The 12,882-nt window shown below is 41.8% G+C and overlaps 1 protein-coding gene across 1 annotated transcript in view; it reads left to right on the forward strand.

Moving 5' to 3' along the window:
- The window catches only part of MYOM2 (myomesin 2), a 731,038-nt gene that overhangs the window by 687,255 nt on the left and 30,901 nt on the right, over window positions 1-12,882 (forward strand). The window contains exons 29-31 of the mRNA XM_086926415.1: window positions 5,786-5,899; window positions 9,633-9,720; window positions 10,024-10,062. Coding sequence (XP_086782541.1) covers window positions 5,786-5,899; window positions 9,633-9,720; window positions 10,024-10,062 — 241 coding nt within the window. The remainder of the gene's footprint in view (window positions 1-5,785; window positions 5,900-9,632; window positions 9,721-10,023; window positions 10,063-12,882) is intronic.

A 12,882-nucleotide genomic window follows, 5' to 3' on the forward strand; every position in this document is an offset into this window, starting at 1 on the left:
CCACCCCCCTTGATTCTTAGAAGCCGAGATTAAATATGTGAGAGGTGCATAGCCTCCCAGCTTTGGTGCCTGAAACTACAAGAAGAAGGAGAATTGTTCTGTTGGAATCCTGATCTGAACCCAGGGTCCTACCTGGTGCCCTATATGGGACTACAGCTGCTCTGAGGACTTTGCCTTGCCTAAAGAAGGAGTAAGAAGTGGACTCCCTGCAGTTACAGTTTAACAGAGCTAAACTGACCAATCTCTAGCCAGATTCACCCACCTGGGGTGCGCCCAGTGGAGTTTTAGGGGTTGACCAAGTGGACTGTGGGAAGTGAAATCCAGACTGGCTGAGCACCATCTAGGAGAATCCAGGCCCTTGGATTTGTGTTTTCATCCCTGGAACCCACCAGGAGACATTCCAGAAGGACCTCTAGAAATCAGGGTAACTTTGGGAAACTTTTTGGAAAAAGCTCCAGGAGGAGACCGACTCGACTGCATTAGCCAAGCCAGCCACCTTCAACAACGACCTGGCCCAGATTCCAGGTTTATCCCACTGAAGAGCTCTGGTGGTCCAACTTCCAGAGTTTGACTGGGAGCTCCCTGAAAGTCAAACCAGTGAACCCGGACTGGTGGAGAGTAGTGAGGGCAGAAAAAGCTGCAGAAATGTTCTAAGTTTAAAGGTAATATTTTGTAAAGGTCTACCGTGAGCGAAATCAGAGCTGGGCTCCATCACATTCAGGCTCAATCTTTGACTTTGCGCCGGTCAAGCGTGACCATATGTCCAGAAGTGGCGCTATTGTTTTCTAAGCACTAGAAAGTGTTTATTCTTAAAAAAATCATATCTCTGGTTCCCTACATTGGATTTTCATATTTGTAATGTAATTTTAAAGATACAAATATTTTCTATTTTTATAAGTTGGTGTGGGATTTGTATTGTGTGTTGTGTCTTACTTATTTACTGTATTGATGTTTTTAAATACTTTGCATGCCTGTCTCCTAAGTTAAGCCTTATTGCTCAGTGTCAGCTACCATGGGTTGAGCAAGGGACTAAATTATAGAGATCCTATTTAGGACCCACCACTGTGTTGGGGGCCTTGTTTCTGGTGTTAGGTACCAACCTACCCCTCCCAATAGCCCATCTTTTAACAATGTAGGAATGTGGAGATTGATAAGCTATTCTTTTAGAGTTTCCATATTCTCACCATGGTCTATTTATTAATTTTTTTATTATTAAGTCAGACATGATCATTACACATTCTACCCACAAAAAAAGATAATGTGGAGAGTTATCCCAGTTACACATACATATTTACAAATAATTGATTGAGCCTGCCGTACAATGATGGAACAACAGAGTGTATGGAATACGAATATAAGACCAGTATAGCAAAGAGTAAAAAACAACACTAAAACATCTCAATTCCACAGCATATTGACAGCCCACCACTCGGCTGTCCTTGGCAGAGATAGAGAGACCCATGACCTGGGGACACAAAGCCTAACAGAAACAATTATTATTGACAGCAGCCATTTGAAGCAAAAATTGAATTCCATTTTATATCCCATCACAATCTCCTTTGGGGCAAACTGTACTTCAAATCCAAGGCAAGATGTTGTTAGTTGAATAATCCCTTCCCAAAATTCCTTAAGGGTGGAACAGGTAACAAACATGTGTAGAATATCTGCTGTAGAGAATCCACACTTATGGCAGCTAGTCTTATCAGCACCAAGATTGCCACCCCATTTTACAATTTTTTTCGGTGTGTAATACAGAATACAAATTGTCTTAAATTGCTGCCATTTTAGATTTATGGAGCACACCCAGCAATCAACAGTCTCAAGGGCACAATGAATTTCTAATGACAAGATCCCAGAAGAAAGTATCCTACTCCCCTGAGCCGCAAGTAGTGGGCTAATATCGATCCTATGCTGACGGAACCCTTGGTAGATTGCTCCAATTAGAGGATTCCTAAGTGTCTTATGTAAGCAAGACATCATATCCGAACCTGCCAGCTTGATTGGGTCCTTGCAACCTAAAATAAAATTATCCCTTAACTATAAATATTTATTTTGAAAGTGATGAGGGAGATCATAAGAGGCCTGAAGCCCAACAAATGAGTGGAATCCATTAAGATTGTAAAGCTGCCAAACAGTCTTCTCCCCTAATCTTACACAAGCCTGGATTATTCCATAATAGCGTATCACTGGGTTTCAAAGCTAAAGATACCTGACTCTATAGGGATATTGTCTAGATTCAGTCCCTAGTACAAGTCAATATTCGAGAACCGAGGAATCTGATTCTGCCTTTGTTAGGAAATTACGCAAGTGGGCAGAAAATGCTGCCCAGAAATATAACTTGCAACCTACCCCTGCTTAAAATGAAATTTTAGAAGACATATAACACATCTATCCTGTCTATACCCGATATATAAAACTGCCTATAGTGCCTTCCAAACGTTTGAAAATCGAGATCGGGACCCCGAGTGAGATTGCCAAAAATAAATACAAAAATGTTGGCAAAACGTTCCTTTTTGTAACATTACAACATCAGGAGCCTGTTCTGGAACTGTAATTTAAAAATGACAGACACTAACAAAGGCTTATAATTCAATTTGCAAATGTTATCGACCTGAGTACCTAATACCCAGATATATAGTTGTTGAAGCTACCTCTGAAATTGGGAATCTTGTTTAAAAGTTCAGTAACACTTGGGTTTAAGCTACATTAAACTTTTAGCCTGAGAATGGTCAAAATCTTTTAGCCTCAAAAACGAAAGTATGTCTGTTTGTCCTTTATGCATTAGTACACCATTCATCCGATCGCCATGAAACTTTGGGAAGATGTTGAGTACACTCCCGCGAAGGTTTCTGGCAAAAAAAAAACCAAAAAAACATTGTTAAAAGTTTGTTGAGTACACTCCTGCGAAGGTTTATGGCAAAAAAAAAAAATCATAATCTTTCCAAAACTGAACGTTTACAGTTTACTGTGCGACTCGCTTTTGCAACAAAGCACAAGGACAATCGCTGCAAGTGTGTGGTGTAGATTTGGAGAATCCGTGCTTCTCACATGGACAACTGTATGCGGCCAGCTCACGCGTCGGAAAACCTTATGATTTATTCGTGTACACACCAGACGGAAAAACAAATAATACTGTGTATCCACAGGCACTCGAATAAATAAACAGAATTAAAACAACACTTTAAAATGTTTTCCATATTAAAATGAATAAGTTTCAATAAAAATGACCCAATGTAAATTGAATACTATCATAACAAGTTTCCTTCAATTTCCTTTCTTCTCAGATTGCAGCAACGTGCGATGGTTAAGCTAGTCTATTATATGATCAAACGCGACTGGTTAGATGAAAAGATAGTAACATCGTCTGCATATGCGGTGATCTTAAGTTCAGAGCCACTAGAGATCAATGCCTGAATTCCGTCATTAGCTGCACGGATTGCCAATACTGCTGCATATATAGAGTGACTAAAAGACTATATAAGGGACACTCCTGCGGTGCCCTGATGGGTTTTAAACAGCAGTGAAAATGTCCTGGATTAAGCTAGGTTAGCACAAGGGTTGCTATATAATGACTGTCCCCATTTAAAGAACTGAAATCCACACTGAAAACTACAATTGTCGCCCATAAACACCCCCTATACAACGCAGATGAAAGCCTTCTCAGCATCTAATAAAATCCTCCCTATTCTTTTATCATATCTTACTGCAGTGTCAAAAGCAGCAATTGCAGTATAGACGTGGCTGGTGGTGTCCCTGCCTGGTATTAAGCCAAGCTGCTGCTGTGAGACTAGGACTGGCAGGAGGGGAGCAAGCCAGGTGTCTGTGAGCTTCGCAAAAACCTTCGAAAGATATGGGTTGATAAGAGTCCCTGTCATCAGATGGCTTACCTTTCTCCAGAAACACAAAGATGTTACTCATGTTCCAAGTGATAGGCACTTCTCCACTCATCACTATGTTGAGTTACACTTAGGAATGCCCGGTGGCAGAGCTACATGAGCTGTCTCAGTTTCCCTGCCAGAGTTGTCTTTCTGAAGTGTACATGCCAATCAGCAGCCCTGGATATAATCCATAAACCTGGACAGACTAATTGCTTGGGGCTAATAAATAGTACCTGACAGAAAGATGAGAATTGCTCTGCAATAGCCTGGGGATGAATATAAGCTATTCCATCGCTGTCTTTAATATAGGGGATTGTGCACCTTGACTTTCTATCAGAGATTTGATGTGCCAGATCTCGCCGACCCTATCTCCATAATCTTAGTCGTAGCGGGCACCGGGCGCTTCCCCTTTGGGCCGCTAAGGTGGGGGCCGATTTTTGACCCCTGGGGGGCGTTTTTGTTACAGGGCCATTTGCAAAAACGGCCCTCTAACAAAATTGGCCGAAATCGGCCCTGGAAAACAGTTCGGCCACTCCCAGGGGGGCCAGTCGAGCTCTTTGCCTGGGCAAGTTTTAGTCCCAGTCCGGCCCTGCTCAAAAGAGACCGTTTTTCAATTAGGTTGAGGTAATGGACCTACTAATCAGAACCTCCAGTGGCTTATTTCCAACTGTAGAATTGACTCGCATAGCAGTATTGCACTGCCTTGCATACCCTTATTTTTTTTTTTATTAAGAATGAACTGCACTGTGATGCCCCTAATGTATGCCATCATTGCGTCCCTCATCACCAGCAGTGAGCCTGTACCTGTATTAGTCCCCAAAAATTCCATAAGCAAGCCAGACTTATGTTTGTAGCAATCAGGATCAAAAGAATGCAGCAGTGAAACGAAAACTGAAAGCTGTGTTCCTCTAATCGGGTTAAGATTAAATGATAGTAATATGGGGTTATGCCCAGAAGTTATCTAGGGACAAACTTCCATTTCTGCATCTTCAATCAGGCACTCACTAGCAAAGGCCATGTCTATCCTAGAGTAAAGTGTATGTGGAGACCAGAAGAAAGTACATCCCAGCTTAATAGGCTGTAGATCCTCCATACATCGGCCGGCCCATGTAGATGGGTGAGTTCCAGGTTAGATGCCCTCATTTTAACCACGCAGGGAGAGGCAGAGTGGTTGGTATAATCAATGATATTATCCATACCATAATTAAAATCATCCATTATAAATATCTCCCCAGACCAATCCAGCAATTCAAATCAAAGCATGTCCAGCATGCCAGGCTCGTCTATATGTGGCCTATACACCAAACAAAAACATACTTTGATCATACATTACCTACTGGCAATTGCCTATCTACCCCTTGGTTACAATGTAGATTTAAGTACCTTAAGCTCAAGTTTTTTCGTACACATATTAGCATCCCCCCGTATGGAAACAGATTGTGATGTTCTTGTAATAAAATCAGAGCCAAGATGATTAGGTAAGAGACGGACCTCATAAGCAAGGTAAGTCTTGGTTAGCGAAAGTAGCTCTGGGTTCTACATTTTTATCTTTTTCCATACTAATTGTTGTTTATTATACAGACAGATTGAGCTAATAAGGGTAGTTTATGTCACCGAATATGACAATGGAAGCATCCTCCTAGATCATGGTATTAATTCCTTCACGTCGTTCCAGTCAGGCTTCTAGGTCATATAAAAACATACTTCCTTTTTGTGTCCAACACAGCCATACGTTCATATTTCTTGCTATTAGGCTGCCCCTATTTCTGTGGATGAACTTTAATGACTTAATGCAAGTTTGTGCGATGTAAGTAAAATTGTGATCAGTGCATGAAATCAATGTAGGGCAGAAACTGGTGATGATTATTTAATATAACAATCATGCCTATTTTTATTCTTGTTTGCAGGTAGCCAATATCAAGAAAGAAACAGTTTTTAGATGGTACAGGGATGATGCTGAAATTCAATCGGAAGAAGCCCCTGATTTGCAAAAAGGGATTTGTAGATTTCCAATTGTAAAGGTAAAGCATGCCAAATATATCAAAAGTAGATGTGCAAAATAAATGTTTTTGCTGTTAAAAGGTTTGCAATGCTTTTACTATCATGATGCCTTTTCCGAAAATCTAAGTGAACCATCAGAGCAGCATTCAATGACCTATAAATCTCCAAAACAAGAATAGACTGGCCAATTTGCAGCATTCTGATTCCGAGTTGTGAAAAGCAGCATATCTAAACTTTGAATGGAAGTTATGTTTGGCTTACAGACGTCTTTGAAACTGCATGTTCATGCTAAAACCTAAAGTAGGTAATATGGCCCTGGATGAGAGAAGAGTAACTGCTGGCTTTCCAACTGCTAGCATCAGTTTTCAAAAACAGGTGTTTGGTTCTTTACTCTATTTCTTAAACGGCATACAGGGCCTGATCTGCAAACCTAATTTACATTATTGAGTTAGTTTACACTTTTCTGCGAGATTACTGCTTTTCGGTGTTCACAAACTCCGGATCTAATTCAGAAACTGCACTTTATAGTGCCACAAAAGATTCTACAAACTGCTAGTTACAAGCTACGAGCATACTTTACACCTCTCCATTACCCATATTTATGTTTGCAGAGTTCTCCATTCTGACTGTGGAGTCTTCGCATACGTAAATGTATGTTTTAGTAGTTAATGTGGGAGGAACACAGGAACGAGGCCTAAAAGAGGGTCAGACTTACTACAAAAGGGGGTGGATTTGGGAGGAGTAAGAGAGGCTTAGAGAGTGTCAGGGAGTGGTCTAGGGGAGGACTTCACCCACACACACAAGAGTAAGCTATTTACTATGCACAGTAAGTGGGGGCATTCAGCTTACTTGCTCTTGGGATTTGTAAATACTGAAAAGTAGTTAACTTACTCAAAAGTGTTAATTACTAAAAAGTGTAAATTAATTTAGTGAATTCTTGTAAATTATTAACAATAGTTGAAAATATAAATACATGTTCACATACCGTGCAGTGGGCATTACTCATGACACAAAAAATAACTCTAACAAAGCCAACACTATAAACCCGCACTCTTTTAACCTGTCACCCTTCACATAGTAGAATGTTGCCCTTCAATAAAAAAAAAACATTGCTGCTGCATCAAGTAAATGAATACCTCTACAAATGTAATTACCATGCCAAAGGGGAACTACACTACCTAAATCAATATCGCATCAAGTGCTGCCTGTACCCACCCAATCCTGCCACGGAGTCATTACAAAAATCGCATTGCAATTTTTTTTTAATTCTGGGACTATCCACATAGCCTACGGCTACAGATAATTAAAGATCAGAGTCATCCCTTCTGAAATAAAGCAAGACTCATCAAGCTTACAAACAATTGTACAGCCCATGAAAGTAAGCTATATTGTTAATCACACAGCCTAAAAAACTAGCCAAGAAAGAATGCACTTTAAGAAATAGATAATGGTTATGGATGGCACTGATATGCAACAGATGTGTTATATAGGTAGCTGCCAAAAAGGAGACAGCTTTTCTTCTTCATGCTCTGAGGTACATAGGTATCAAGCATCACTCACATTGTCTATGATGTTAATGGGACCATTTTAGTGAAAGGCATCGCTCCTGTTGACAGCTGCACAGTTTCAGTTTTATTGATTGTGTCTAGCTTGCTAGGGGTGTACGATGGTAAGCACTGTGCTTCTGCTCCAGGTTAAGAAACCTAATTCATGACAATCATAGTACTCCTAGAGGAGAAATGTAAAGAGGGGTATGATAGCAGTCCTTCGAACCTAGATGCCCTGTTTTTTCCAGGACACTTTAAAAAAATTGCACATGAAGTTAAACACATTATATCACTGTTACTAGGAGAAAAAGAGGGCCCATTTAAAAGTCAGCCACAGACATCCAGCATTAACCTCAATACTGTAGTGCATATATCTAGCTTAGTCATAAGAGTAGTGATGTGGGACTCAGCCTCTATTCAGGGGATTTTTGATCAGATTTTTCTGATTTTGGAATCTGTCAGTAAAGGTGGAGTAGGAAAAAAATTATTGCAGATGATTTTCAATTGTGCTTGAAGGTTTTAACTTGAAGTTGAGATTGATATAGAGTTCAAGAATAGGTGATGAGATCTTATAGTTAGTGGGATCAAGAAATTTCGAGAAGTAACTGAGTTTGGTTTTAGAAGAGTTGAGCATTAAAGGGCTCAGAGGCTTCCAGCATCTAATTGGAGTAACATGCGAGATTCTATGTATGTAAAATGGCAGGACCATGAGAAACGAAGAATCTACATGAGATCGATATAAAATTGAAAAGAGAATGCAAAGGAGGGGGCAATGTTACATTGGTAGGTAGTGAAAATAGAACAATCAAATTCCCCTGGTCTGAACGTTTGTGTATAGCCAGTAGTCTGGGGGTTTGTGGGAAGAGAATCACCAGGAGAGTGAGAAGCAGCAACTATAAAGTAGGATCAGAATCATTATAATATTTTACCTATGATAGATTAAGGAAGTCAAAGTCTGTAATATTGTTGTCTTTTTGATAATACCAAAGACTACAGAAATTTAAAGGAACCGAGCAAAAATGATTTCATGAGCAAAGGAGAAGTACTGGGTTCCCTCTTAGGCATTCTATTACTAGAGTCAAGCCAGTGCAGCCATCTTAAAGTGGGTAAAGTAAGTTGCAAAAATTCTATTGCCATTGGTTTTAGTGAAAGAAGGATGATCGCTTTGGTCAAAACATTGGAGGAGAAAACTAGGAGTATGAGTAGTTGGAGGGTGTAAGGGTTTAATCAGTTATGTATTGGGTTTACTGACAGGTTTCGAGATCTGAAAATACTCTAACTGTACTGAGTGGCAGGGGACTGTAGATTTGGTATAAGAGAGTGGAGGTGTGTTAGTCTGCTAGATATTGTGTAAGAGGAGAAGAATGAAAAGTTGCTACTGCTATGATCAAATAGGGCAATGGTGAGCCTGGAGGTAGTTGAGTGATCGTGATGATCTCGGAGAGTAAAGTTAAGGGAGGATATTAGGGCAATGCAGCATGTGGATTTGGCAGCATTGATGTAGATGTAAGTGTGCTAAAGGTCAATGTATGCACTGAGGATAGCAGCCTGAGCCAGGTCTGTTTCTATAGGTTTATTCATAAAAAGACTACTCTACACGCACTGGGGATGTTTTAGACAATTAATAAATGAGATACCTGACACAATATCAGCTCTTCCTCCCACTCGGACGCTAGTCATGGAATAGCATTTGCATCTGCAAGTTTTCACAATAGGGAGGGATCCAAAGAGGTGCAACTCAAGCCAGAGTGTGTCAATGCCCAGCCATCCTGGCCCCTACATAATTGCGTGCAGCATAGATTTTTGCACTGAACATATGAATAACGCATTGCACCCTCCACGTAAATAATAAATATTTTTTCATCTGCTCACACAAATGAGTTTTTTGATTAATACTGAGATTACATGTTTTCGAATTCCAGCTGGAAGAAATACCTATTTTTACGAACTGCTTTTTGCTCCACTCCTAAATACTCAGGTTCTCACTGGAGCAATCAGGCGTGTATCTTTGAAAGCAGAATTGAAACAAACAAACACCTCAGTCTGAGTTCATCACTCTCTGCCATTGTTGGCGCATTATGCTGACCAACAGTGACTTCACCACCGTTTTCCATGAATTTAATAAGACTAGAACACACTTGGAAGTCAAAGTGCCACTTCAAATATAATCCCCCTAATGCATCTTTGTAATGCTGTGTTTCTCTAGCTATCGAAGAAGGATCAAGGTGTGTATAAGGCAACGTTGAAGGATGACAGAGGGCAAGATGTTTCTACACTTGAAATTGCTGGAAAAGGTACAAAATAACCACGTGTGGTGCAATCTAGCCTCTTCAATAACATTTTTATGCATGCAAGTGAGTCCTTAAAGTATATTTATTGAAAATGACGTTGTTGACATAAACAGATGTGCGTGTGGACTGCTGAATGCAGCAAACGTAGAAACCTCTGCTGAACTGCACCTTCAGTTTATAGTGACAAACAAAAGGGTGTGAATAATAGTAGATAAAGCAGTTAACTTTTCGGAGTAATCTTTATTTAAGCACCGTCCGTTATTCAGATTCGGTTTGAATATAACATGTTATACTTTTTCCCCATAGTATTCGAAGATATAATCCTCGAGATGAGCAGAGTTTGTGGTGAGTAGCTGTTTGTTACTCAGATGTACACATTTGTATTAATGTTTGTCACTAGGGACTGCTGTGAAAATAGTAATATCCAGGACAGAGTGTAGTCAAAGACTGTGTGCAACCTCTTAAAAACGTACGAATGTATAATGAGCTATACAGCAGGATACAACTGTTGGTAACTTATAGCGTGCAAGCCTCAGCCCCTACTATGCCACGCCATGGCACATCCCCTTCCAGAACCACCATGACACACCCAAACCTTTTGCTGCCTGCCTGACCATCATCTTATATCCTGAAGAGTTCGGATGGGTTACAGCCAGGCTCACAGTAATACAAGTTCTGGTCCTTAAGGGACATCCTGCAGTGGAAATCCTCACTTCTGTTGGGCTTGGCGCTATAAACTTTGCCACAAGGATGTCGGGGAAAGTCAAGTCCCTTCAATAAATTTCTCTAAGGGTGAAGACTCGAAAATTCACAAGCAAGGTAAGGTATATGCATCAGGTCAGGTGACTGACTGAGACAGAGTGTCTCTTAACACAGTCAAGCATGATCTGGCGTTACGGCTAAACAATAAACTGAAAACATATGATGAAAGGTACAAAGTACGAGTGTTCAGATTCCCTTAAAAAGGGCATTACGGGGCATATTACCGACAACTAGCGATAATTATCGCTATGTTGGCTTAGCGGGAATATTCCTATCGCCGCCCTTCACCTGTTTTTATCGCTGAGATACCTTGCTATTATCAAGGTTTATCTCAGAAGCGATAAAAAACGGGCGAAATGCGTGAATATCGCTGTCAATACAGCTATATTCAGGAATTACAGTGACAATGCTCTTAGTTATGTTATCCACCTCTCATTGGATAACATGGCTAAGAACTGGTCAGGGCAGGCGTTAGCTTTTGGAGATATTCGCGCTCAGCACGAATATTTCCAAAACTACGCCTGTGTTGATCATAGGCGATAGCGATTGCAGCGACTGTTTTCAGTCGCTGACATTTTGGCACGCCCACTTTGCATGTCATTAGCGATAATTATCGCTGACATGCAAAGCGGGCCCCACAATGCCCGCCATCGCCTACAAGCTGTCGCTAACTAGTGTTAGCGACAGCTTGGTAATAGGGCGATAAAATTATCGCCGCTTTAGCGAGAAAAAGTCCTGCTAAAGCGGCGATAATGGCCCTTTTCATTTTTACTGCTGAATGTGAAATAGAAAAATGTACAACATGGAGTTTGATCAAGATTTATCATATCTCACATTACATAAAACATTATTGGGGCAAAGGAGGAAACTTATTTAGCAATACTTTTGGATTAGGCAAATAATGTTTGACTTAGTTTTGAAATATGAAGTATAAGATCACTGTTGTATTTATATTGTTGTATTGTGACTTTAAATGCTTGAGTCAGCGCATGCCAGGAATGCTCACAGTCTCCATGGAGGAGGGTTCCAATGTAAGCAGTGTGGGGCCGGGAGCAGAATTGGCGATTAGACATTGTTTTTGGTGTCTTTATGCTACTCAATAAACAGCTTTAAATTCCATCGGACTGGTATTATAATACTGGCGATGAGTAAGGTTTGATTGTGGAGTCAAGCACGCTACACCAGTTCCTCTTTACGGACTCTTGTGCCTTTTTCAGTGATTCACTGAAGATTGATTTATTTGAAGATTCGAATTTGTAGTGAGCGTGTTAACGTGCACGTCACGTGGCTACGTGACGTGCGGTGACGTAGGGAAGCGGCGTGCGCAGCGAGGCATTAGCGCGTGAGCTGGCTGGAGAGAAGACATGCTTAGCGCTCCTTGTATGATACTACTTGAATAAATAGAGTAAACCTGAAGCTTGCCTCCGAGAGTTATTGGGGGAAGGAAGTACATCATTACAGTGGCGACGAGGGTGGGATCAGCGACCCACGACCCCCACGACGCTGACTACGTGAAGAACGGAGGAACGGAGCAGAGTCGCGGAGCGGAGAGCAAGGAGGGCCCGAGGGAACGTGCAGCGACCACACCCTGACCGGGCACCACAAGGAGCGCAACGCAGTCGACAGCACGTGGAACCGAACACTGCAGGGGTGCGGCGAGCAACCTGTTGGGAACTGCATCACAAACCAAAGCAGGAAACCAGTTACGATCTAGGCCCACAGGTACCTCACTGGCTACCCCACCTGAGCGGGAAGGGGCTGAAAGGAGCAGCCCTCCACTCTTACTCAGCGAGGAGGAACGAAACGGCGCGCCGGGGAGCCCGAGAAGCCAGGGAGGTGCGCCGCCCACATCCAGGGGCGAGAAGATGAGCGCGCAAGCGGGGTTTGCGATAGCACCTGTCCAGTTCCTTCCCAGACCTGGGGAACCCCTTATGAAATGGGAGGACTGGAAGGAGTACATAGATAACTTCATAGAAGTACTGGAAGACGAGAGTGAGGAGAAATTCAAGCCACCGAGAAAGAAACGTATCCTACTGCTAAACCTGGGCCCGGAAGGCCTGAGGATCTACAAAAGCTTGGTTCCTAAGAAGAGAGAGACGGATGACGACGACGTGTACGCACACGCAATGGAAGACCTGGAGGAACACTTCAAACCATCGGTGTGTGTCTCAGTGGACCGGTTTAACTTCCAACAAAGGAAACAACGACCAGGAGAAACCGTGGAAGAGTATGTGGCGGCGTTGAGGAAGCTGGCTGCCTCATGCAAGTACGCCAACTGGGAAAGTGAATTCATAAAAGACCAAGTGGTGATGCACACCACGTGCACGAACGTACAGGACAAGCTATGGGCAGCGGGAGACACCTCACTCAAGGACGTACTGGTGATAGTCAAGAGGGCCGAAC

The sequence above is a fragment of the Lissotriton vulgaris genome, chromosome 6 (assembly GCF_964263255.1).
Source record: "Lissotriton vulgaris chromosome 6, aLisVul1.2, whole genome shotgun sequence".
Taxonomy (NCBI): Eukaryota; Metazoa; Chordata; class Amphibia; order Caudata; family Salamandridae; genus Lissotriton; species Lissotriton vulgaris.